This window comes from Leopardus geoffroyi, chromosome B2, assembly GCF_018350155.1.
Source record: "Leopardus geoffroyi isolate Oge1 chromosome B2, O.geoffroyi_Oge1_pat1.0, whole genome shotgun sequence".
Classification (NCBI taxonomy): Eukaryota; Metazoa; Chordata; class Mammalia; order Carnivora; family Felidae; genus Leopardus; species Leopardus geoffroyi.
This window is the reverse complement of record NC_059332.1, coordinates 40,939,684-40,967,171: the sequence shown is the minus strand read 5'-3', so window position 1 is coordinate 40,967,171 and position 27,488 is coordinate 40,939,684. Positions and strand designations below refer to the sequence as shown.

General features: G+C 36.9%; 1 protein-coding gene across 8 annotated transcripts in view; it reads right to left on the bottom strand.

Moving 5' to 3' along the window:
* UBR2 (ubiquitin protein ligase E3 component n-recognin 2) overlaps positions 1 to 27,488 on the bottom strand; it is a 127,394-nt gene that overhangs the window by 46,987 nt on the left and 52,919 nt on the right. For 6 of the 8 annotated variants that reach the window (XM_045498234.1, XM_045498237.1, XM_045498235.1 and 3 more), the window contains exons 6-15: positions 26,989 to 27,127; positions 26,423 to 26,485; positions 22,194 to 22,314; positions 20,337 to 20,444; positions 19,666 to 19,754; positions 18,330 to 18,428; positions 6,720 to 6,883; positions 6,531 to 6,630; positions 4,119 to 4,247; positions 2,845 to 3,028 (exon numbers count right to left, since the gene is read on the bottom strand). In XM_045498234.1, the coding sequence (XP_045354190.1) occupies positions 2,845 to 3,028; positions 4,119 to 4,247; positions 6,531 to 6,630; positions 6,720 to 6,883; positions 18,330 to 18,428; positions 19,666 to 19,754; positions 20,337 to 20,444; positions 22,194 to 22,314; positions 26,423 to 26,485; positions 26,989 to 27,127 (1,196 nt within the window). Of the gene's footprint in view, positions 1 to 2,844; positions 3,029 to 4,118; positions 4,248 to 6,530; positions 6,631 to 6,719; positions 6,884 to 18,329; positions 18,429 to 18,498; positions 18,598 to 19,665; positions 19,755 to 20,336; positions 20,445 to 22,193; positions 22,315 to 26,422; positions 26,486 to 26,988; positions 27,128 to 27,488 lie in introns of all 8 variants that reach the window. The other 2 variants (XM_045498233.1, XM_045498236.1) reach the window with 1 other exon arrangement.

The window sequence follows — 27,488 nt, the reverse complement described above, 5'->3', positions numbered from 1 at the left end:
TTCTCTTTTTCTTTGGGAACTTATCCCATTACAAATTAAGATAGAAAATGAATTGCATCCATAAATGAAGCTTTTTAATTGATATTCTAATGACCCTCTGGATCAAAGGCACATTTAGAACCACAGTCTTAATTACATGTACTGATATACACGGATGACATTTTATGGAAATAAATGTTAGACATACAAACACACAAAAGCGTTATAGAACTATTAAAGCAATTTATATATGTTATGCCAACTTGAAGGGTCATGTTTCATTGGGCTATGGAGTCTGTTCCCATTTAAAGTATAGTAGGAGAGGGGCGCCTGGGTGGCGCAGTTGGTTAAGCGTCCGACTTCAGCCAGGTCACGATCTCGCGGTCCGTGAGTTCGAGCCCCGCGTCAGGCTCTGGGCTGATGGCTCAGAGCCTGGAGCCTGTTTCCGATTCTGTGTCTCCCTCTCTCTCTGCCCCTCCCCCATTCATGCTCTGTCTCTCTCTGTCCCCCAAAAAATAAATAAACGTTGAAAAAAAAAAAAATAAAGTATAGTAGGAGAGATCCTTCTGGCAAGTGAACAGGGAAACTGGTTCTGGGATTCATGGTCTGCGTGGATCCTGATCTCAGAATTAAGTTCCCCAGAACTTCCCAGTTTAAGATCAAAGCCTCTTAAGTTCCTGACTGCAAAGGGCTCTTGTATAGCTCCACCTTAGTTAATTCTGTTACTTAAGAATTAATTATCCTGTTTATGTTGTCTAAACAGGGAATGGCTTTTATAATCTTATCAGTGGATGTTGGCCATGTGGGTCAAGCCTGGCTTAAGGCTTTTGTCACCCAAGAAGACCTACATTTTGAGTCTCATTCTGACACTCTGACACTCAACCTCCATTAGTACACACTCCAAGTTGTTCTTGAACTATTTTGTATGTGTTTACTTAGCTCTTCAATTAGATTATAAGCATTCAGGCCAAGCTTTATCAACAGTGAGTAGAATGCTCAAAAATGTTCACTGAGAAGGTCTGAGAGCAGTAGACACCTAGGCAGAAATTAGTACATCTGAAGGGTACTATTTTCCTTGTGGGTAACTATCAGCATCAGCCTCCATCATACAGCCAGATTTTTAAAGGCAGCAAAGATCAGCAGCTGAGCAGTAAACAGGACCAACGTTCCTGCACTCCAGCTGAATACTCTTCCACAACACCACGCTGTTACCTGCTCATATTGACTATCAACAGGTTCAGGATGCTCAAAGCACTTACAGAAACACAACTGGGCCTGAACAAGTTACAGAAATAAGAGATTTCTTCCCACAATCATAATTTCATACTAAGTGCTTTTTTGTTGTTCCATTTGTTTTTTTGGTTGTTGTTCCATTTGTTGTACTACTGATATCCAGATGGCTAAGTTATCTTAAACTTCACAACTTCCAGAAGACTATTCTAATGCTAGGCTCTAGCAGGAGGAAGATGGGATAATGGTCAGAACAATTAAAAATTGCCTTCAGAAAACAGGGATTATTAGTCCTGATCCCATGGACATTAAAAGAATAAAGGAATACCAGGAATGGCCCTATGCCCACAAATTTGATAACTTAGATGAAATGTACCAGTTTCTTGAAAAACACAAACTACCAAAACTCATACAAGGAGAAACAGATAACTAGAATTAACTTACATCCATTAAAGAAATGGAATCAGTAGTTAATAACCTTCCAAAAAAGAAAGTATCAGGTTCTTATGGCTTCACTGACGAACTCTACCAAACGTTTAAGGAAGAAATGGTATCAGTTCTCTACAATTTCTTACACACATACACACACGCACCCCACTTTCACATCATATTAGGTTACCGAGCCATACACTTAAATTACAAATGATGCAATGAGTAAAAATAGCTACCTTTAGAACTTCTTTCTACTCTCTCAGTTAAAAATGGAACTAAAGGGAACAACAGTATGTGAGCAGGATAAGATTTCCTACAATTAAAAAAAAAAGAATCCCTGCAATCAAGAAATACAGAAGGAAGCTACACTGAAATGAGTCTGCAGAGATGGACGAATGTATATTCAAAGTTTTTGGTTGCTGCAAGGTGGCAGCCTCAAATATCCTACCAAATATAAATGACTTATAAATCAACCACTCATGATTAAAAAACTATCCCTAAAAAGGTTATCAATAAATAAGCTTGGAGGGAGAGAAAAAAATTTGGGGGTGGTTTCAGTTTACCAGCAATCAGTTAAGTGATACAGCAATTTGAATTTAACAACACAGACCTTAAATCTGGGTTGAGTTAAGCAGTAACAACAGGTGATTAAGTGCAGTGAAGAAGTCTGAAGGGGGCGCACCTGAGTGGCTCAGGTTAAGCATCTAACTCTTGACTTCGGCTCATGTCATCATCTCATGGTTTGTGAGTTGAAGCCTTGCATTGGGCTCCGTGCTGACAGTGCAGAGCCTGCTTGGGATTCTCTCTCCCTCTGCCTCTCTGCCCTTCCCTCATGCATGTTCTCTCTCTCTCTCTCTCTCTCTCTCTCTCTCTCTCTCTCTCAAAAAAAAAAAAAAAAAGTCTGAAGAAGTGCTATGGTATGGTTGTTATAAAGATGGCTTCTGGTGCCAAACCACCTCACAATCCCCACTCTCTTTCTCGCCGCATAACATTAAGCAAGTCACCTCTGTGTCTCAGTCTTCCCATCCGTGAAGGAAATTCAATAACAATACCTACCTCACAGGCGGATGGTGATTAAGTCAATGCTTAGCAAACTCTCAGTATAATGTGTACTAAGTGCTCAATAAATATTAATCACAAACAACAATTTAAAAGATGATTTCAGGGTCCTTTTGGGGGGGGGGGAGGGGAGAAATGCTTTACCTGCAAGTAAGCGAGAAACTGGGAGGTGAATGCTAACTTTTTCTTGGGAAACACAGTATCTGATAGTTTCCACTGAATGTCCACAAATGCTTAACGTGATTGGCTGTTCACCATCAGTGAAACCACCATGACACTGCATCAATACAGCAAGGCATTTCTTGTAAGCTTCAATTAACACTTTTTCCTAAAAAAGAGGGTTTTCTGTAAGTTATTCAAAAGGCTGGGTTTCTACAACATTGAATAAGCACCTCAAATTCGACGAAGGGTCAGTACGTAAGTACCTCAAATATCAATATAGGCAACACCAAATTCAATCTTCCCTCCCCCAACTCCCCCTCTTCCAGTGCCCTGTCTCAGTGAATGACATCTCCATACAGCTGTGGAAATCTAGAAGTTATTCCAATACCCTCCTTTCCCTCATTTCCCACTGTCCAATCTATTCCCAAACCGGCAATTTCACCTTCTAAATTTCTCTCAAACCTGGCCACTGATCACCTCCAGTAACTCAAAGGAAAGCCAACCATCTATTAAATCTCTCTACTTTTTCCCTCCTCCATCTATTCTCCACACAGAATAATTTTAAAAAACATGTAAACTGGGTTATGTCACTTTTTCTGCTTGGTAGCTGCTAGTGGCATCTCAATTTGTTAGAATAAAACCCAAATTTCTTTCCAAGGCCCTGCAAAGTCAGGCACCTGTCCACTTTTCTACCTTCAACCTCTGTGCTCCAACCTGAGCCTTCTCACAGCTTCTGGACCAACCATACTCTTTCTTATCACAGAGCATGATACAGCTGTCTCTCAGTCAGGAATATGTTTTACTCTTTGACCAGTTAACTCTGACACATAGTTCAGATCTCACAGAAGTCTTCTCTTACCTCTCAACTTACACAGGCTCTCGTCTAGACTTTATAGCCAAAGGAAAGCAAAATAATTTTAAGACAGAACAAATGTAACAATTGTAAAGCTTTACTTTTGGGTAAATTTCTAAACTCTTTTTATATGCTCAAAATCTAGATGGGATTATGGAAAAAATGAAGATAGTAACATAAGAGAAGAGAGAGTGGATTATTTCTTCCTCTATTTTCCAATTTTTTTCTGAGGATTCAGAATTTTAACTTTTATGGAATTTATAGGTAAGAGAGGAAAATATGCTGTTTTATGAGTTAAGTATCACTACTATCCTCTCCAGATCGCCTCAGAATTTACTGAGGAATTTGTTTATTTCCCCTCCTCCATTTATCGCCTTACCCCCTACCCCTAGAGGAAACTCACGTCTAAAGCACACCAGTCTTGCATCATTGAAATGACATGTGTTAATTTCATTTGTAGTGTGAAGGCTGCCTCCCACTCTGGTTCCATTTCAATATGCTGTCCTACTTGACGTGTAATTGGGTCCATCCCCTTAAAGGAAGCAAAAAGATTTAAAATGGATTAAAATTTTATTTGTTCTCTTACATGGGCACTTAAGAAATCATATAGAAGAAATATATATTGATTACAAAAACATACAGAGTAGAAGTTTTAACAAGAATAAGTAGTGTAAGTCCAACTCTAAATTACATATTTATATAACAGTCTCTAAAATATAAATTAAAAATCCCAGTATAAAACAAATTATTTGAGGCAATTTTTTTTATGTTTTAAACAATAAAATGTGTATTTCACTGCAACAATCCTTCAAATTATTTTTAACCCTATCATCTACAGACCAAACTATTAGAAGCAACTGGATAGGCTTTTAAAATGTTACTGAATTTATAAATATATTTTACAATGTACTGCAACAAAATTTTTATACTTATTCTGAATCTGCAACTAAAATTTCTCAGACACTAAAAGAAAGCAAAACATGGGGTGCCTGAGTGGCTCAGTTGGTTAAGTGTCCAACTTCGGCTCAGTTTTGAGCCCTGCATCGGGCTCTGTGCTGACAGCTCAGAGCCTGGAGCCTGCTTTGGATTCTGTGTCTCCCTCTCTCTCTGCCCCTCCCCTGCTTGAGCTCTGTCTCTCTCTCTCTCTCTCTCTCTCTCTCTCTCAAAAATAAATAAACATTAAAAAAAAAAGAAAGAAAGAAAAAAAAGCAAAATGAAAACAAAAGAAAAACAGAAAGTAAAATATTATTTCATACGAATATACATTTTTGAAAGAATCTTAATTAAGAATATAATTTTTTAGGGGCTCCCGGGGGGCTCAGCCAGTTAAGTGTCCAACTTTGGCACAGGTCATGATCTCGCGCTTCATGAGTTGAAGCTCTGTGTTGGGCTCTGTGCTGACAGATCAAACCTGGAGCTTGCTTCAGATTCTGTGTGTCTCTCTCTCTGCCCCTCCCCAACTTGTGCTCTGTCTCTGTCTCTCAAAAATAAATAAAAACATTAAAAAATTAAAAAAAAAGAATATCATTTTTTAGAACCTAGCCTAACTACTCTTGGTGTGTCAGAACTGATTAAATAACAGAAAATAGAGGATACTAAAGTATTTAAAATGACCAAAGTGGGGGCGCCTGGGTGGCTCAAGTCGGTTGAGCGCCCGATTTCAGCTCAGGTCATGATCTCACACTCCATGAGTTCGAGCCCCACATCGGGCTCTGTGCTGACAGCTCAGAGCCTGGAGCCTGCTTTGGATTCTGTGTCTCCCTCTCTCTCTGCCCCTCCCCTGCTCATACTCTGTCTCTGTCTCAAAAATAAATAAAAACATTTAAAAAATAAATAAAATGACCAAAGTAGATATTGTTTCTACAGATATAAGAAAAAACACAGAAGTATTATAATAAACTAAACATCATGAACCACCACCCAACACAGAAACTAGAATGTTTTCCAAAAATGATCAGTCAATTTTGCTATTTCTTGCTTATGAAAGCTGGATAGCTATTAAAATAATCATAATGGTGCAGCTCAGATATTTTGGGATATCATCTACCTTCTTACAGTTAAAACTGGTTAAATACACCAGTTGGCTTCTGTTTCTAGATTCTGTTCTGTATATGGGGGTGTTTCCAAAGAAGAGAATTAAACATAGGGGAATAAGATCTATATTATATTATACAAATATCACATCAAGGAGAGAAAAAGAAATATGGAAACATTAAAACTAAAAAATCAAACATTATAGTTTCTTAAATAATTAACTTGACAATGCGTCCACGTAAGCCTAATATTAAAAAGATTGTAATTGTAAAATTGTAAAATATTGTAATTGTAAAATTACAATCCCCAAAGAAAGAATGTTAATGGTAACCAAAAGAATAACCAAATACAAAAAAAAAAAAAAAACACAGCAGATGCCAGAACTTCTGCTGGGATCTCATTCATTCTACACCTTGCTAAGAGTTTCTAATTAAAGAGGAGCTTCTTAGTGCAAATTGTAGTCACCCAAATTATTCTTTTAGAAATGTGTCCCAAATGAAAAGAATATAAAAAGATATTCAGTTCAATGAACCAAAAAAAAAGAAAGAAAGAAAGAAAAGTGTTTCCTTTTATTTTTGAAAATTTTTTTAGAGATTATTTTGAGAGAGAGAGGCAGAGAGAGAATCCTAAGCAGGCTTCATACTATCAGTGAGGAGCCTGATGTGGGGCTTGAACTCACGAACCATGAGATCATGACCTGAGCCAAAGTCAGATGCTTAATCAACTGAGACACCCAGGTGCCCCCAGTGTTTCCCTTTAAAATGTGTCAGTTTATACATACCTGCATACATTTGAGTAATTCCAAAAAGGCATCAAATCCTTCCAGGAACTTCTGCCTCAGATCATCTGACCATTCAGTTGGTTTGCTAATTAACACATACCTGAACAAGATAAAAACAGCAATGAATATATGGGTAAACACTGACATTTTATAAATTGCAAGTGGTTGGATAATTCAACAAAAGCTTACTTGAGATCTAAAATAAGGCTCTGAACTCTCCTAAACTTGAAGGCTTGTAAAGCAGTATATCGTTCAAACTGAAATCTGCCCTGGGCATCTCGATGTCTCAAATGGTCCATAAAAGTCTTAATGATAATGGTCATTAGGTTTTCCTCTGTGATGAGCATCCGAGCCTAGGACGAAGTATATCAGAGTACATGGTAATCAAAACCTATTTACTAGAAATCTAAAAAAAAGTCACCAACATTGGTTAGCTCTTTGAAGTTTAAACCTTTTTCAGTGCAAACATATAATATCATAAATGCATTACTGTGTATTTCTAAATAACAATTACTTACTCCAATTGCCATGTGTATGAAGCAACAATTATATCACGGAGAAAGATGCCAGAATGTTAGGAGACATATCCATGGCTCATTATTCAAAGACAACTCGGGGTGAGGGGGTCTGAACCAGGCTGCAAATTTTCCTTAACTGAGACATTTAGATACCTATAATGGTATGGTATAATTATTCTAGGATCCAGAGGTTCATATCACAGATTCTGTAGAACTCAGTATGAAACTATATTTCTTCTTAATCTCCTTTTTAAAATTTATTTTTGTTCTTGTTTCTATGTATATACATATCTATGTATTTTTGAATAAGCAAATACATTTAAATGACACACACACACACACACACACACACACACACACACACACACACAAAGTCTCCTAGCTCCCAAGGTCCCCCTTGCAAAGGCAGTCTCTGTTAGTTTTCCTGCATATTCTTCTAGAGGTGGTACATGTGTATATATACTACATACATATATGCATATACACACACATATATACATTTATACTATATGGGTTAGATGTTATTAAGTAGATAGAAGTGTGCACATATTTAATTACATCCATCTCTCCCCCTCAAAAGATAGCATATTATAAACACTGTTCCGCACTTGTTTTTTCACTTCATATATTTTAGAGATCGTCCCATATCAGTTCATATAAATTCCCTCATTCTTTTTTTTGTCTAATTTTTTAATGTTTATTTTTGAGAGAGACAGAGAGACAGCAAGCAGGGGAGGGGCATAAAGAGAGGGAGACACAGAATCTGAAGCAGGCTCCTGGCTCTGAGCTGTCAGCACAGAGCCAACGTGGGGCTGAAACTCACGGACGGTGAGATCATGACCTGAGCCGAAGCTGGAGGCTTAACTGACCTGAGCCACCCAGGCGATCCCCCCTCATTCCTTATATCTATCATTAGGTATTCTTTTCTATCATACTTTATTTAGCCAGGCAGGCCCTTACCAGTGAGACATGAGACATTAGGGCTTTTTCTAGTCCTATGCTATTTATTACAAAAGATGTTGCAACAAATATCAACTGTGTACCACTGCAAGGATGTATGAATAGTATAATTTCTTAGAAGTGGATTACTGGGTTAAAGTGTATGTACATTATAAATTTTGACTGATACCAACAAATTGTTTCCACAAAGAAGCTCACCAATTTATATGTCCATCTACAGTGTGTACATTTCCTCTCATGCCTTCAATAACACAACTTCAAACATTAAAAAAAAATTTTTATTTTCTTAAAAAAATATTTTTGAGAGACACAGAGTGTGAGTGGGGGAGGGGCAGAGAGAGAGGGAGACACAGATCCAAAGCAGGCTCCGGGCTCTGAGCTGTCAGCAGAGAGCCCGATGTGGGGATCGAACTCATGGAGTATGAGATCATGACCTGAGCTGAAGTCGGACACTTAACCGACTAAGCCACCCAGGTGCCCCAGTAAGTAGTTTTAAATAAAAATAAAGGCAGACAGAGAGAGAGAATCCCAAGCAGGCTTCGCGATGTCCATGTAGAGCTGGATGAGGGGCTCGAACTCCTGAACTGTGAGATCATGACCTAAGCTGAGATTGAGTCGGATGCTTCACCGACTGAGCCACCCAGGTGCCCCCAGAAGATCTAGTATTATTTGAATACCTCATTATTACTCCTCCACAATGGATCATACTTTTCTAGACTAACTAGGTTCAAGTTATTATTGGTGCTGGGGGACTATATAACTAGGTCTCTCATTAAGCATTTAACAATGTAGAAAGTTGCACCAAAAAGTAGGACAAAAAAGTACAGAAGACAGAAGTCTAAGAATATAGTAAAGTTGTGTTCTTAATGTAAAGGTTAAGTTCTGAGGTCATCAAATAAAGAGAAAATCTATAAAGTTAAATATTCCTTTGAAAAACTCAAAAGTCATCATCACGTTGCCAAGAGTTAGGGTCTAAGAACCTCAAAAGTCAACAGGATTAACTTCTGTTCAGTTTCCTACATAGTAAAGACAAAAGTCCAGCTTGAAAAAGAGAAGGTACTGATAGGTTAAGATAAAAGGATATTCTTTGTTGGTTTTTTGTTTGCTCTATTAGGGGATTTGGGAAAACTTAAATTTCACTGACTTACAAAAACTCTGTAGAGCTTGCTGGTAAGACTTATAACCAAAAATTGATGGAAGTTTGGTAGAGACAATTTAATATTCATGGAGTGTGTATCTCACCAACAAAGGCATTTATTTAGCATTTTCAGTTTCAGATGAATGTTAAAAAGAGTTTATCCAGCACATAATTTTGGATTGGATTCTAATTGTTGTGGGTGCCAAATTAAAAAAAATCAATTAAAGCAGCTAGCCCATTAGTACTGTCCCATTAAAATAGGGGAGTTATGGGGCACCTGGGTGGCTCAGTTGGTTAAGTGTCCGACTTTGGCTCAGGTCATGATCTTGTGGTTCATGAGTTTGAACCCCGTGTTGGCTCTGTGCTGACAGCTCGGAGCCTGGAGCCTGCTTTGGATTCTGTGTCTCCCTCTCTGTGCCTCCCCTGCTTGTGCTGTCTCTCGCGGTCTCTCAAAAATAAATAAATGTTAAAAGAAAAATCTAAAAAATGAAACAAAATGGGAGTTACTCAGGCATTGCTATTTCTAAAAAGAAAACTTAAGAAAGCATATTTTCCAAGGTTCCAACAGAAAAGAAGGACAAAAAAGTTGGTGCTTGGCTTTATCACCTCATGCCTAGATTGTCGCTAACCTTTCAAGGTAATCTTTAACATTAAATATCTAACATTATTATACAGTTCCAGTACTTCTTACCACTCACCCTAAAACACTGCTTGATTTTTATATGCCTACAATTCACTTTGCTTTAAAATATATTACTGCTACTTACCTTAACTACAGTTTTATTCATTTTATGTAATTTATATTCATTTTGTGTTGTAAGGCTCATTACATATCTAACAGCATATTCAAAATGGGCCAACATTCCCCCTAAGACTCTGAAAAACTTTACTGAATAATAATGGCCCATGCACACACTTTTAATTAAACTAAATATGATAGAGCATACAGGGGTAGTGCTGACTATAAATCAGGGTACATTTGATCAAAACAAGTTAGAACAAGTAAGATAGTCTTGTCACTTGAATTAGTACTGGCTCTTGACCAAACTATTTAAAAATGAAGACTGAATTTTCAGTTAACCCAAAAGACCAATAAATGGGATTCTATCACTCATATGAAACATTTCACTAATATCTAGGGCAAGTGGTTTTTAAGCAGGGATATGCATATGAATTACTAATGGTGCTTTTTCAAGAAACTATTACATGCATTCTTCCAGTCATGATGGGATAAGCTTGAGGCAGACCAACACTTCCACCAAGAACAACCAGAAAAGATCATCTAGAAAAAAATGTCTGAAATCATTAGAGACCCCCTGAGGCCACAAGCGTTCAAGGGGATAAAACCTTCGAGAAGGGGAGAGGCACAGGGAGGTGAGCCAACATCCTGCAGCTGCTTTTCCCTCAGCATCTCCCTCTTCTGGGAGTGTGGCAAAATGGGACTGAAGATCCCAGGAAAGAGTCTGCCAGAGCTGCTAATAATGGGGAGAAGACCCTGAGATTTTAGCTGTCCCATGGTGTGAGGAGCCCAGGATTCTAGCAAGAACACAAGGGTGGGAATGGAGTCCAACTTTCTTCCAGTTTTCCCCTTAAGACATTTGCAAAATTCTGAAGCTGTGCAGGACAGAAGTCTAAGAGCAGAAAGTCTAGAAGGGTAAAGGAGTGATGTGGCAGCCTCAGCAAGCTGAGGAAACAAAACTTGAGTTCAGGAGCCTAGAGAGGGGAGGAACTCTAGTGAGCACTCCAGGCTCTAAAGTGGGAGCCCTCCCAGGGCAACGTTACGGGATGAGGATGGACCAGAAGACAGAGTCTTGCCAAAACAACATGGAGTCACAGCAATCCCGCAGTGGACTGATCGGCCTCACTCTATCTGCCTCACAGTAAGGGGACTATTCTTGGGAGGAAGATATTACACAGAGCCTTAAGATTTTCTAATGAAAACCATCCTGTCAGAAGGCAATGAGAAAGAGAATGGGGCAGAAACCATATGTGAATGACTACAAAATTTCCCAAACCGAGAAAGCCACCGGCCTAGAGATACAGTATCTACAAACTCCAATATCTATAAATATAAAGAAAACGAAACCTACATAAATCATAGCAAGACTGCTGAAACCTAAGACAAAATGCCAATAAAAAGTTATTAAGCATTCCAAATGACTAAAAAACCCAAAAGGGGTAAAATATTACAAAAAAATTAAATCGGAATAGAATACAAATGATTTAGATAATGACATTATAAGACCATGACACAGCTAAGATTTACATGTTCAGAAAATTGAGGAAAAAATGGAGGATTTTATCAGAAAATTGGAATCTGTAAAAAAAAAAAAAAAGAGTAGATTTTTGCTTCAGGAATCAGGCAAGAGAGAGTAGATGTACTTTTCTCTAGTCTTCACACTAAGTACACCATGTCCAAAATTCTGGACATCATATGCAAAAGACCACCACAAGATTCAGAATGGTGGCCAGAAGAAGGCAGACTGGCTAGGGACCTCAGAGACCCCAAGAAAAGACACAGCAGAGAGATCTAAGAAGCTGGCAACCTGAAAATGCCAATGGGCACAGGCTTTTTTATTTTATTATTTTATTAAAAAAAATTTTTTTTTTAACGTTTTATTTATTTTTGAGACAGAGAGAGACAGAGCATGAACGGGGGAGGGGCAGAGAGAGGGGGAGACACAGAATGGAAGCAGGCTCCAGGCTCTGAGCCATCAGCCCAGAGCCCGACGCGGGGCTCGAACTCACGGACCGCGAGATCATGACCTGAGCTGAAGTCGGACGCCCAACTGACTGAGCCACCCAGGCGCCCCAGGCACAGGCTTTTTTAAAAAGCCCCAATAAAAGCCTGCTCTGTCAGCCACAGGAAAGAAGTAACTCAGCAGGACAGAAAACTTCCCGACAATAACCCCTCCACTCTAGCCAACCACTACGGAAAAAACTATAGCTCTATCCCCATCTACACCAGCAAAGGCGTGGTGAAGTCCAGACTTCCACTCTTCAGGGGCTGAAATATAGCACCTGCTTGCAATATCAGGGGTGCACGTCCTAACTTCAAGGGCAGTGCTACTGAAAGCTACTCCGTGGACCAGTGGCCTGCCAACTGCTTGCTGCCAGTTGTGACAAGAAGGCAAATCAACTACTTGTAACAGTTTAATTTAGCTGACATTTGTTTCTCACAGCAGGAGTTTTGCTGAGAGCAACAGTGTGTTGGTTCACATTCTGGTCCAAACCTTTTATCCTGTCATTACTGACACTTTGAGTAAAACTGCTGTTGAGTCACCCTTAAGAGAATACTAAGTGAATGTACAACAAGTTAATAGGGGGGAAAAGAAATAACAATTATTTAATCTAAAAGAAGGTAAGAGAGAAGGGGAAAACACAAAACAGGTGGGTTCAAACAGGAAAAAAAAAACCACACAAGATGGCAAATACGAAGCCAAATACACCAGTAATTACATTAAATGCGCAGTAACCTGCTTATATCATTAGGAGTGTCAGATTGGATAAACAACAAATCCAAAATACATGCTTTTAAAAAATGATACAAGTTTAATTTAAGGGCACACAAAACTTAAAAATGTAACAATGGAGAAGACATACAATACAAACACCAACCAAAAAAAAAAAAAAAAAAAGGAGTTGTTGCTATAATTTTAGATAAATTACTCCAAGGAAACAAAATTTGAAAGTATTGGAGCGCCTGGGTGGCTCAGTTGGTTAAGCGTCCGACTTCACCTCAGGTCATGATCTCATGGTTTGTGAGTTCAAGCCCCATGTCGGGCTCTGTGCTGAGAGCTCAGAGCCTGGAGCCTGCTTCAGATTCTGTGTCTCCCTCTCTCTCTCTCTCTCTCTCTGCCCCTCCACTGCTCACACTCTGTCTCTCTCTCTCTCTCTCAAAAATAAATAAACATTAAAAAAAAACAAAACAAAAACAAAAAGAGAAAGATAAATCCAACAATCACCGTGGGAAACTTATAGCCCATCTTATAGATGCTTCAATAGTTGACGGAACAGACAGAAAATTAGTATGTATATAAAAGATTTACAAAAAGAAAAAACAAAACAAAAAAAGATTTACACAATGAAAATGAACACACTTGACCTAAGTGACATATAGAAACACTGCACCCAATGATAAAGGAGAATATACATTATTTTCAAGCCCACATTGGACATTTACCAAAAATGAAAAAATTCTGGGCCACAAAGCTACACTCAACAGAGGACTGAAATCAGAGCATGTTCTCTGATCACAGTGAAATTAAGGTAGAATTCATAACAAAATAATTAGAAAATGCCCAAGTGTTTTAAAATTTAGCAATATATTTCTAAGACATTTAATCACGAAGAAAAATGGGTCAAGAAAGAGATCACTAAGGAACTCAGTGAAGTTTTTGAACTGTATAATAAAAATAGGACATAACAAAAGTATGAAATACAGCTTACATTGTGCTTAGATAGAAACTTAAGCCTTATATCAGCAAAGAAAGGCTGAAAGTCAATGACTTAAACATCTATCTCAAGAAATTACAGAAAGAATGGCAGTCTACCATGTGGTGAATAAAAGCAGGAATCTTTCTCATTCCTAATCTCAGGGGGAAAGCTTTTAATACCATTAAGTACAATGTTTGCTTTAGGTTTCTGTTTTTTGTTTTGTTCTTAGGTACTCTATTAAAAGTTTTCTTAAGTTTTCTCTCATTCCTACTTTGCTATGAGGTATTTTTGTTTTAAATTATGAATGAGTGTTGAATGTTTATGAATTCCGGGAAAGCATTCAATACAATTTTTTTCTTTTCATGTTAATAAGGTAAGTAATGCCAGCTGATTTCCCCCCCAAATGCTATACTGCTCTTGCATTAAGGAAAAAGACCAAATGGGGTTGTGATGTATTATCCTTTTTCTATAATGCTTGATTTGATTTATGCAACCTCATATGTGAGAGAGATTAGATGGTAATTTCCTTCTTTTTTAATATTTTTTTAATTTTTGAGAGAGAGAGAGCGAGCAGGGGAGGGGCAGAGAGAGAGGGAGACACAGAATCTGAAGCAGGCTCCAGGCTCGAGCCCAAGTGGGGCTCAAACTCATGAACCAGAACTGTGAGATCATGACCTGAGCTGAAGTCAGATGCTCAACCGACTGAGCCAGTCAGGTGCCCCAGTAATTTTCTTTTCTTGTAATGAATGCCTTGTTGAGTTTTGGTATCAAGATTACAGAAAACTCAATTAAACTGGCCAGTATATTCTCCTTCTCTGTTTTCTGGAAAAATTTATGTAAGACCAGTGTTATTTCTTTCTCAAACGTTTGGAAGAATTCTCCAGTGTAGCCATTTGGGCCCGGAGACTTCTTTGTGAGAAAATTTTTATTATAATTAAAGATTCTGTTTCTTGTTTCTCTTTTAATAACCTGTGGATTTTCTTAGGAATCTGTTCATTTCATCCAAATTTCCAAATATATTGATTTAAGTTGGTCCCAATATTGCCTTCTTTTCTCCTTAATATCTGTAAAAATCTGTTTTTTTTTTTAAATCGGTGATTTTTTTGTAGTCCTTTTTAAAATTAAATTTTTCGGGGCACCTGGGTGGCTCAGTCAGTTAAGCGTCCGACTTCAGCTCAGGTCACGATCTCGCGGTCCGTGAGTTCAAGCCCCGCGTCGGGCTCTGGGCTGATGGCTCAGAGCCTGGATCCTGCTTACGATTCTGTGTCTCCCTCTCTCTCTGCCCCTTCCCCGTTCACGCTCTGTCTCTCTCTGTCCCAAAAATAAACGTAAAAAATAAAAAAAATAAAATTAAATTAAATTTTTCTTTGGTCTTTTTTTTTTTTTTTAATGTTTATTTTTGAGACAGAGAGAGAGCATGAACGGGGGAGGGTTAGAGAGAGGGAGACACAGAATCCGAAGCAGGCTCCAGACTCTGAGCTGTCAGCACAGAGCCTAACGTGGAGCTCGAACTCACGGACCGTGAGATCATGACCTGAGCTGAAGTCGGACGCTCAAGCAACTGAGCCACTCAGGCGCCCTTCTTTGGTCTTTTCAAAGAACCAACTTTTTTGGTTGTATTGATTTTTCTCATGTATATTTGCTTTGTTTTATTAATTTCTGCTCTTTATTATTTGCTGCCTTCTACTTTCTTCAGGCAAAAGAGCTAAGCTCTTGCAATGGCCTTACCCACTGCATCTTCACCCCTATCCCTAAACTCAGTGAGGTCACTGACCATTCATTTATCTAGCAACTCTGGCCTGTTTGGGGTTCTTTCTTCCAAAATGCCAAGTGCACATTCATCTCAGATGAATTCATCTTCCACTAGTTAGTCACACGACTTATCTCCCACTTCCTTCAGCTTCCTGTTCAAAAACCACTTCTCGGGGCACCTGGGTGGCGCAGTCGGTTAAGCGTCCGACTTCAGCCAGGTCACGATCTCGCGGTCCGTGAGTTCGAGCCCCACGTTGGGCTCTGGGCTGATGGCTCAGAGCCTGGAGCCTGTTTCCGATTCTGTGTCTCCCTCTCTCTCTGCCCCTCCCCCGTTCACGCTCTGTCTCTCTCTGTCCCAAAAATAAATAAACGTTGAAAAAAAAAATTCAAAAAAAAAATTCAAAAACCACTTCTCTAAGCGGCCTTCTGATATGTATAAAATATGAGCACCACCCCCCACTGTCACTCTCGATCCCCTTAACCTGCTTTTCTACTTCATAGCACTTACCAACAGCTTGATTTATAAACAGTATGCAAATGTTTGTGTATCTGTTTCTTCTCAGCCTATAAATTCCGTGGTAATAGGGACTTTTGTCTGCTTTGTTTACTGCAATGCTTACCTCCAGGGCCCAAAACAGTACCTACTCAATAAAGGTGCTAAATAAGTGAGCTCTGAGTAAAGGAACACATACACTATTTTTTTCTAGTGTTTCTAACTAAAGGAATCACACAAGAAGTAAAAATTAAAAGTTGAAATATTAGAAGGAACAAAAATTACTTGTAGATTATTAGAAATCCCAAAGAATCAGCACAAAATGTTAGAAGAAATGTTAATAAGAGGGCCAGATACAAGATGAATCTACAAATATCAGTACTTTTTCTACATACAAGCCATAGCCAAATTAAAAATGTGTATGACCTAACAAGAGAACTATAAAGCTTGTACTAAGAGCATAAAATAAAACCTCACACATGAGGACAAATTATGTTCCTGGATGGAGATATTTAATATCGCAAAGATATCAGCTCTTCGCAAAGAATCTATAAATACAATACCTTTCCAATCAAAATCCTAATGTGTCTTTCTTTTTCGGGGAGGGGGGAGGGAAGAATTGACAAACTGATTTTAGTACATCTTTAATACTAAAGGATTTAGCTCTAGAAGATATCAAAATAGAATATTAAGCTAAAATTATTAAAACTGGGTTCTGACATGAAAATAGACAAAAAGATCAACGGAGGAAACATCTGGATACACATGGGATTATCTCAGGGGCTTCTCAAACATCCCTGACTAAAATGAAAGCATCACTCTTTCTCTTCATAAATCCTACTCATTCTCCAACCCCCCCTGTGCAAGTGGCACAACACTTACTGGGTTGCAAGTTACAAACCTGGGAATCATCTTTACACTTTCCCTTGAATCTAACAACCAATCACCAACTGACCCCTCAAACCCAAGTCTGGCCGGTCCTATAGATTTTACTACCTAAATCTCTCTCACCACTCATATCTGCTGCCACGATCCCAGCTCAAGTTGCCACCAACTCTGGTCTGGATCATTGCATCAGGTTCTAATGAGGTTCCCCACACTCGCTTTTGCCCCCCTGTCAATTTGTTCTCCAAATTACAAACAGCATGATCTTTTAAAAAATCACAAACGTGATGATGTAAATGTTACCACTTAAAACTCTTCACTGCCTTCCATAGTCTTCAATAAAAACCAAAATCTTTAATTTGGCCTATAATATCTCATTAGTGGATAAACAGACTTCAGATAGCTTCAACTGTACTAAATGAACATAAAGGTAATTTGGGGGGGGGGGTGGAAATGCTCATTAAAGACAAATAAACAAAAAAAACTGGAAAAGGTACCTTGTTAGAACCACACAGTACTCTTAATTGTATACAATCTGGCACCCACCACCTTCATTTCTGGTCACATTTTATTCCATGTTCAAGAATCTTCAACTGTGCTGGCTTTCCTTCTGTTTCCTGTATAGGAACTTTCCTACCTCACCAGACTTTCTCAAGTGCTGGTCCCTTTAAATGAACTTTCCTTCATGACTCCACATAAAGGTGCCTTACCTATAGAATCTGTCTCTGAACTTTGGGAAAAGGTCAGATCCATTATTCTCTCTCAAAACAACCAAATTATGTTTTTAAATTTTATTTATTTTTTAATGTTTATTTTTATTTTTTGAGAGACAGCGAGTGGGGGAGGGGCAAGGAAAGAGGGGGACAGGATCCAAAGCGGGTTCTGCACTGACAGCAGTGAGCCTGACACAGGGCTTGAACTCGTGAACTGTGAGCTCACGATCTGAGCCACACAGCCACCCCAAAACAACCAAATTCTTGAGTTTTCATTATAATTTTAATTAATGAATTCTGTGAATCTTTCCCATTATTTTAAGTTCCATGAGGCCAAGGACAGCATCAGTTTTTGTTCACTACGGTGTTCCCAAAGCCTAGAACTGTGCCTGATAAATCATGGATGCTCAATACATTTTTGTTAAATAAATGAACTATGAATTTTAATTTTTGTATAGCACTAAAACATAGTGATGCCTTCCTGAGCAACTAGTGAAACTTGAGTACAAGACCACCCACAGTCATTGTAATTCAGTTGCCTTAGCTATCCTTTCCCTTATGGGGATGGGGGAGGGAGCTTCTCAAAATGTGAGTTTGTATACAATATGCTGTTTCTAATGGATGCATGTGTTAAACCACTCAGTTTAATTTTTAACTCCTCAGTTCAAAACCTCAGGGAAGTAGTATGAGAAAGTAGAGAGATTAAGCTTAAATGATTTCTTCTCTTTAAATTACATACTGAAGGATATGTTCTAGAATGGTTGAAGGTGCCTAACGTCCTATCATCCACTAATAAAATATTATTCTATTCAGGAATATACAGATCTTCATTCTCTATTATTTTAAGGCTTTACTTCTGTCAATGGAAAACAAGAAAGTTCTTCTTAATCTTTTCGTACTTACAAGTGAAGGAACCGTGAATATCTGAACCGAGAGGTCTGCGATTGAAAACTCTCTGTCGTGGTCATCTGTCACATAATCACTCTGCAAACGCTCATAGTTCTATTAAGAAGGCAAAAAAAGGCAAGGAGTGCCAGCTATCAGTTACAAAGAAAAGGCAAGCACTACTCACCAGAGTAGGTGCAGTGAAGAACTGGACAGACAGAGCAGTCACGGACACTGCTCGCTCGTGATCATCCTCCATAAAATCTCTCTGCAACTGCTGGTAATTCTAAACAACAAGGGGGAGATTCACCTCTAATCCACATTGACCAAATGTTTAAGGATTATAATGAAAAGTCAGTGCTGGAGGAATCAATTAAGATAACACTGCTATGAGAATGATAACTGAAATGACTTCTACCAATTAAATTTTGTATAAATACCGGTTCACTATACAATCTTCTCACGCACAATGGCAATTTATGAGCTCAAATAGGAGCAATAGCTTCTAAAATGCTGGGATGTTATTGCATACTGGCAGGGCTAAACCACAGCAGCGTTACATGGTCTCTGATGAAACCAGACTTTTCTTTCTTATGGATGTATATCAGCATCACCTGATGGCTCTTTGAAAGGACACATGCTTAGACACCATTCTTGGTGAATCTGCTTTTCAGCAAGTTTAAGCATGATACACAACTATATATATAGAAAGAGCTCCCCAAATGATCCTCATATGCTTCCTTAAGAATTCCTAATTCAGGTGAAAACAAAAAAATAAGCACATACTATGGAAAGGGAGAACATACTTCAACAATATCAACAACCAAGAGTTGACGATTCTTCTTTTTTTTTTTTAAGTTTTATTTATTTTAAGTAATCTCCACACCCAACATAGGGCTCCAGCACATGACCCTGAGATAAATAGTCACATGCTCTTCTGATTGAGCCAGCCAGGCACTCCAAGAATTCATGATTCTTAAAATCACATCCATATACCCATGCCATTTCAGCTAAGATGATCTTTTCCTTATACAAATCTCAATGAGAATAATACCATAATTCACCACGGCATAAGTTTAAATTCTTCATTTATCATTTTAGATCAAACACATTTCACAGTTGGATATTTGTATTATCGCGGCAGGTGATGAACAAGAAAAGTCTTATAGCTAGAATTTTACTCTATTGATAAAAGATAAAAAGATCACTTACAAAGTTTCTTAGGATTTAAAATCAACAAGTAACATTATTATTAGTTGTTAATATTACAAAGCCTGGATATAATCACAAGTTATATTTACTCCATATATAACCTGACTATTTTGTTAAATTTCAAAACTGAGAAACTACTTACCTTTGCAAATCGAACAGCAAACAGTTTCTTATATTTCAAATCCATAAGTAGACTGCTCATGAACAACTGATGATACACACTCCTAGCACCTTTTACGAAAAGAGCAGATTTAAAATAAGGATATACCAAACAAACCAAAAATTACATTTCCAAAGTATTTATGTGAACAATTGTATTTTAAGTCTCAAAGGCAAAACTGTACATGTTATTCAGTATAAAATATTTGCAATCTACTTTTTTTTTTAATGTTTATTTATTAATTGGGGGGGACAGAGCAGAGAGAGAGAGAGAATCCCAAGCAGGCTCTGTGCTATCAGTACAGCGCCCGGCACAGGGCTTTATCTCACGAACCATGAGATCATGACCTGAGCTGAAATCCAGAGTTAGATGCTCAACTGACTGAGCCACCCAGGCACCCTGCAATCTGCTTCTCAAAAAATTGGTTTTTCTAAAAATGGTTTTCTAACAAAATATAAAGGTTATTTAATTTAGGTCTTGGACTCCAAAATCTGTTTTTGTTTCTTCCAGAGAACAAGACTACATGTACTTATTCTAAAAACTGTAAGTATATTTATTAAATACCTTCCCAAATGAAAAAAAAAAAAAACAAAACAGTTTCCCAATTACCTATTTAAGGTTCCCCTATACCTTGAAAGTAGTTAAAAGATTACCTTTCCACAATTTGGAATCATTAAGCATCAATCTATCCACCAGAGAAGAGTTTTCACCATCTGGCCCTTCTTGTAAACCGACTTGACATAAAATTCGGCGAAGCCCATCTAAAACAGGAAGAAAAGTAGTCATGAAATAGTAACTTTAAGTATTAAAATAAAATGACATTTTAATAGAAATGTTCTAACGAATCTATAGAATTTTACATGTTTACTAAAGGTCAAATTTATTCAGAAAAGGTAAATATATTAGCTATTTTATTAACATTTTCACAAAAAGGAGGAAAATTCTAAATCCTGCATTATATACCAATTCTTATTCGAGAATACCGAAATATAAGTCTATCAGAAAGTCAACAATCTCTTAGGTTGTAAAAAATTTAAATACTGTTCTTTAAGGACCTATGCTAATTAAACCAGATTATAGCAAAACTGTTACATCCCATGATAACTGAAGGTAGCTGTAATATAGAATTGTGCTACCATTAAAAAAAAAAACGCATAGCCTCTGTACTATATCTCAGTCCATTTATTAGTGTTCTGCAAAATGCTTCCATTCATTAAACAAATGTTCCCTGTGTACCTATGTGTACCTACTATGAAGAGGTCCTGGAAGACAAATTGCTACATCTTCTAAATGCTGAACTTAAAAAAAAAAAAAAAAAAAAAAAAAAAAAAAAAGTTCTTCAAATATGAACATAAGCATTAACATAGCAAAACTTCAATAACCTTTTTGTTTCATACTTTATAATTAAAATTACTGTTTTTAGTCTTCTAGAAGCATGCAAAATAATCAGGTAAAAATGGAGTAATTTTAAAATTTAGTTCTAAAAGTCACTGAATAGAAATTTTTTACAAGGCTAAAGAGAAACACTTACATAAATATTAAATAAAAGATAAAGTCTTTAAATTATTTCAGGTAAATATCTCAAAAAATTTCTTGACAGAAAATTGCTTCCATGATACTACTATTCATTACTACTGTAGCACAGAATTTGGCACACAGGTATCCAATAGAAAACACCAAAACTCAAATATACGTGGATAACAAAAATAACTGGAGAGACATTTATTTAAAAGGCAAGCAAACATGGTCTCCTAAATTTCCACACCTCAATATTCTCAACTGTCAGTTCACAATGTGGCAATGTTCTTTTAAGATAAATATTTTAGAAATTCTCTTTATAATAAACCTCAGAATGTCATTGATCCAAACCACCTCTCTTGCCTGAAAAACAGTATGACAAACAGCTTAGATGTATTCCTGTTTTTCTCTTTTGTGTTATATTTTATACGCCAAACTTGTACTTTTGGCATTAGACATGAGAGTTCTTTGTTCTGTTACCACCACGTTAGAAAGATGATTTAATTTGTGGACTGTGGAAAGACAAAGACAGTAAATACAAATCAGTAACTTCAAATTTGCAAGTGTTCAGAGCTGCAAATTATTAGTAACCAAAATCTGGAGGAGTCAAAACAAAAATTTCAACATTAGTGTTGTATCCTCTAAACTGGTAATCATTTAGGTTTTATTTACACTTGTATTCTCCAGCTTGCTCAGTGGAATACAGTTCCACAGAATGTTGTTTAAAAAAAAAAGTTCTTGTATCAAGTCTGTGAGATTTAGATTCCATTAGCGTACTAATGTCATTTACCACTGTTTAATCCAATACTTCCTGCATTTATTTGAGGACAGAATCCTTTGTATGCATATAAAAAATCCTGTGGATCAAAATATGGGAAATGTGGGTTTTTCTGTGCATAAAGATATTCTGAGATGGTATTTTAAAATGTGAAATTAAAGCAAGAAATCATTTCACTTGATTTTTTTTTCCAAAATAGTTTTTTTGAACCTACCTGAATATCCAATAATACTTCCCAGCCAAGACAAAAGTTTCAAACCAAAATTCTGATGTGCCACAATAGACGAATGCATAACTTGAACTTTGAGTGGCTTTGTCTGTCTACTGGTATTTCTCTTAAAAAGAAATGGTAGAATGAAAAAACAAACTTAAAAAGGCTATCTTATAGAAAAAAGCTAATATTTTCATTTAATGTAACTACACTCTCATCATTATAGGAGAATTTTTCATGTATGTGTGTAAGAAAAATACCACTTGGCTTGCCTTACTCAGATCCTAATTTTCTAGAAAGAATCTTAGGATTCTTACAACAAAGTAAGAAGTTACAGCTTATGGGTAACCTGAATCTTTGGTCCTATATTTGAAAATCTGCCCCACCAATTAGAATTTATTTAAAAGCTTACATTTGTTTTAGGTCTTTAATTTCTTAAATGCAATTACACGTTTATTTAAATAATTTGCTTTACTGCACAGAAGTGATGTTATTGATACTTCAAAAAAAAAAATACAATTTCCAACGTAACTGTTTCTCAGTGTACAGTTCAGAAGTGTTAAGTACATTCACACTGTAGAGTAACCAATCCCCAGAACTCTCTTCATCTTGCAAAACCCAAACTCTATACCTACCAAACTCTAGAGGTATCATATAAACAGAATCATGCAATATTTATCTTTTTGTGACTGGCTTATTTCTCTAAGCATAACGTCCTCAAGGTTCATCCAGGTTGTATGTAGCATGTGTCAGAATCTTCTTCCTTTTTAAGGCTGAATGATATCCTATTGTATGTATATAGATTTTATTTTATCCATTCACCCATCAATAGACACTTGCGTTGCTTCTATCATTTGTCTATTGTGAATGATAATGCTGTTATGAACATAGCTGTGCAAATGTCTCTGAGGCTCTGCTTTCCATTCTTTTGTGTATATATCCAGAAGTAAAACTGCTGGATCATATGGTAATTCTATTTTTTTTTAAAGGAACCACCATACAGTTTTCCATAGTGGCTGTACCATTTTACATTCCCACCGGCAGTGTGCACAAGGGTTGCAATTCGTCCATATCCCTACCAACACTTGCGATGTTGTGCTATTGTTGTTTGTTTGTTTATAATGGCAATCCTAACGGGTTTCAGGTGGTATCTCATCATGGTTTTTATTTGCATTTCCCTAACGATTAGTAATGTTGAGCATGTTTCCGTGTGTTTATTGGTAATTTATATACTTTCTTTGAAGAAATGTCTATTTAAGTCTAACACAATTTTTAATTAAAAAAAAAAAATTTTTTTTTAACGTTTATTTATTTTTGGGACAGAAAGAGACAGAACATGAACGGGGGAGGGGCAGAGAGAGAGGGAGACACAGAATCGGAAGCAGGCTCCAGACTCTGAGCCATCAGCCCAGAGCCCGACGCGGGGCTCGAACTCACGAACCGTGAGATCGTGACCTGAGCTGAAGTCGGACGCTCAACCGACTGAGCCACCCAGGCGCCCCATACACAATTTTTAATGTTTATTCCCCCTTCTCATTTTTTTGTTTGGAGCATCCTTCTACCCCAACTTCATCCCATCCCCATAACCCACATTAAGACAGTACATCTGGAGAAACGGGAACCCTCTTGCACTGTTGGTGGGAATGCAAATTGGTGCAGCCACTCTGGAAAACAGTGTGGAGGTTCCATAAAAAATTAAAAATAGATCTACCCTATGACCCAGCAATAGCACTGTTAGGAATTTACCCAAGGGATACAGGAGTGCTGATGCATAGGGGCACTTGTACCCCAATGTTTATAGCAGCACTCTCAACAATAGCCAAATTATGGGAAGTGTCTAAATGTCCATCAACTGGTGAATGGGTAAAGAAATTGTGGTTTATATACACAATGGAATACTACTTGGCAATGAGAAAGAATGAAATCTGGCCTTTTGTAGCAACGTGGATGGAACTGGAGAGTGTTATGCTAAGTGAAATAAGTCATACAGAGAAAAGACAGATACCATATGTTATCACTCTTATGTGGATCCTGAGAAACTTAACAGAAGACCATGGGGGAGGGGAAGTAAAAAAAAAAAAAAAAGTTAGAGAGGGAGGGAGTCAAACCATAAGAGACTCTTAAAAACTGAGAACAATCTGAGGGTTGATGGGGGGTGGGAGGGAGGGGAGGGTGGGTGATGGGTATTGAGGAGGGCACCTGTTGTGATGAGCACTGGGTATTGTATGGAAACCAATTTGACAATAAATTTCATATTAAAAAAAAAGACAGTACATCTTTGCATATTTTCTCTATCTCTATATATTATGTATGTAGACATTTATAAAGATTTTTATTTGATTTATAAAAATGGGATACTATATATACTCTTGTGCATCTTTGCATTAACTGATTTTCGTTAATGACTCATGATATTCTGTGGTGTGGATTTATTCAAACATCCTCTAGAGAAGGGCATTCATATTCCCTTTGTTTCAGTCTTCTGTTGTCTCCAAAAAAAAGCAGTACTGAACATCTTTGTACACACACTTCCTAGTGCTTACATTTCTATGGGATAAATTCTTAGGAAAGGTAACTTTCATAGATGCTACTAGATTATTTTCCTAAAATGCTGTAGCAATTTAGTTTTACACAAGTATTCCTATTCTCTGCATCTCTGCCAGTAAGATATTTTATAACTCTAATTTCTCCATCCTGATGAGTATGAAGTCTCCTTGTCATTTTACTGATTACTAACAAATGAGTCTCTTCATATACACTGACCGCCTAGATTTTCTCTCCTGTGACTGCCTTTTCATATCCTATGTCCATTTTTCTATTTTGTTCCTACTTGATAATCTATGAGTGCTCTGTTTATCCTAAACATTAAATGAAAAAAATTGGTAAAGGGTACGAATAGGAAATTCAAAGAAAACATAAATAAACATGAAGTAAGGTACTCAATAATTAAGGCAATGCAAATTTAATTGATGAGATGCCATTCATACACATTAAATTGGCAAAAGTTAAAAAATCTGACAGCATACAGTTTTGACAAAGCTGTGGAGAAATGGGAACTCTCTATCCACTGTTGGTGGGAATGTATATTAGTACCACTGTTTTGGAGACTAACTTGGCAAAATCTAATAAAGATGAAAATGCTGATATCCTAACAACTCAGAAATTCCATTTCTTGGTATATACCCTACAGAAACCTTTGCATCTATGCAACAAGGAGACAAAACAATGTCCATAAAAGGACTGTTAGTGATGGGGGCGGGGGGGGGGGGGGGAGGAATTATCCTAATTGTCTATCAGCAGGAGAATGGAAAAACTATGGTAAAGTTATCAATGGAACACTTCACAGGACATGCATCAACACACATAAATGTAGAACCAACACTGCAATGAAAAGTTGCAGTATAATACATCCAGTATGAAGCTTGTTATATAATATTTAAAGGCCTCCAAATCAATACATATAATGTTGACAGATTTAATAAATGGAAGTATAGAGGCACACACAAGAATGAACAAATGAATTAATGAAAGTACTTATCCCTAGGGTAGGAGAAAAGGGAGCAAGATTAAAGGAATAATACTGGGTACTCTGTATTATTTTATTTACATAAAGTATGAGGAAATGTTGTATAATGTGGGCATACAGGTGTTTACTGTGTCATTTCTGTTTTTATCTGTATATTTAAAATATTTCACAATACACAAAATTATTTTTTAAAGGACATTTACATAAAATGCATTTACATGAAATAGTTTAAAATAATTCTTACTTTTTAAAAATAAATATAAACATGGGAAATAGTTTTCTTTTAGAGAAATAATACACTAAGTGCTATTATATATGCAGCATACCTTGCTATAAGTTACCAAGAAACAACTTCCCTTGAATTCTAATCTTGGTGCTAAAGGCCAGTTTAAGTCCTAAAAAGTAACGTGACACCCTATCAAAAACAAAACAACAATGAAACACTTTCTAAGATGTCTCTGATAGAGAAATAGGAAGGCAGAAAATATATCTCATGTAAACATTCATTTTCTATATTAATCTTACACAGCTTAAAAAAACTAGATAAAGCAATAATGCAATGTTCGAGAAACATATTAAATATGACTTTTGGTTGATGCTGGCTTTACCTTCATGAAAGCAGAAAAATGCGCTCATAAATGACAAAATACAGAACTCGTTTTAAATAAAAAAAATAATACTGTGGGTATGTTTCTAAATTACTTACCACAATTACTGATTTTGCTTGTTCACAATGCTGGAAATCTCCATATCGAACAGACCTACGTCCCTGGTAAATGAAAAAATTTTAAATTAACATGTAAAAATACTATATTCAGTATTAAAACTGTTCAACCACTAAACAAATAAACATATTTATGCATATAACAGTTCTGGCCAATTTTAATATTTATAACATTCATTCTATTCAATGATGAAAAGTAAATTAAAATATTTTCCTTCAAAACCATCCTAACATTTTCAAGCCATTAATAAGTATAGTTCCTTAAACAATACGACATTTATTCTTCTAGGCTGCTATACTTTCTATTTTCATAACTGACTACTTCTAATCACTGGGTAGAATGAGGACAACTGTATCTACATTTCCTCCTAAACTTTCTATGGAATATCAGATTACAGTAATACCCAGTATGTATTTGGGCCAATATTAAAATGAAATAAAAAAAAATAGACTAGATATATATACCTCTAACTCAATATTCCCAGAATAATTTATCTGTAATGAAAGTTCAATTTATTATCTGACATCAATATAATGAAATTACTTACATCTCGATCTACTGTAGTTGCAAAGCCAATGGCTTCTTTTTGTGTACAGTTAACAGCTTTCTGAAGGGTATAAATAACTTGTTCATAGGTATGCACCTCATCATTAAACAGCATGCAATAGTAGGTATCACTCTTCTCTCTGTGACATAAAACATTAATTATATATTATCTAATTGCATATTCTCTAGCTCCAGGCTGATTTAGTAAGAGCATACTTTGCTCTAGGGAATGTGCTAGGTACTGGGCACATATCTATGGCAAAGTCATCTGCGGTCCCCATGCTCTATGACATTACCATCTGATGGGGAAGATATATATTAGACATGTAATTCTAACTGAACTAGCTTTTATCAAGAAGAACAGAATGCTGCAGTTGGACAAAACAGGTCTGGGACTTCAGAGAAGAACTGCCACAGAAGTCATCTGATGCCTAAAGTCAGAATTGGCTATCAGTGGTTCTCAACTAGAGGCAATTCTCTGTCCCCCACAGAGGACCATTT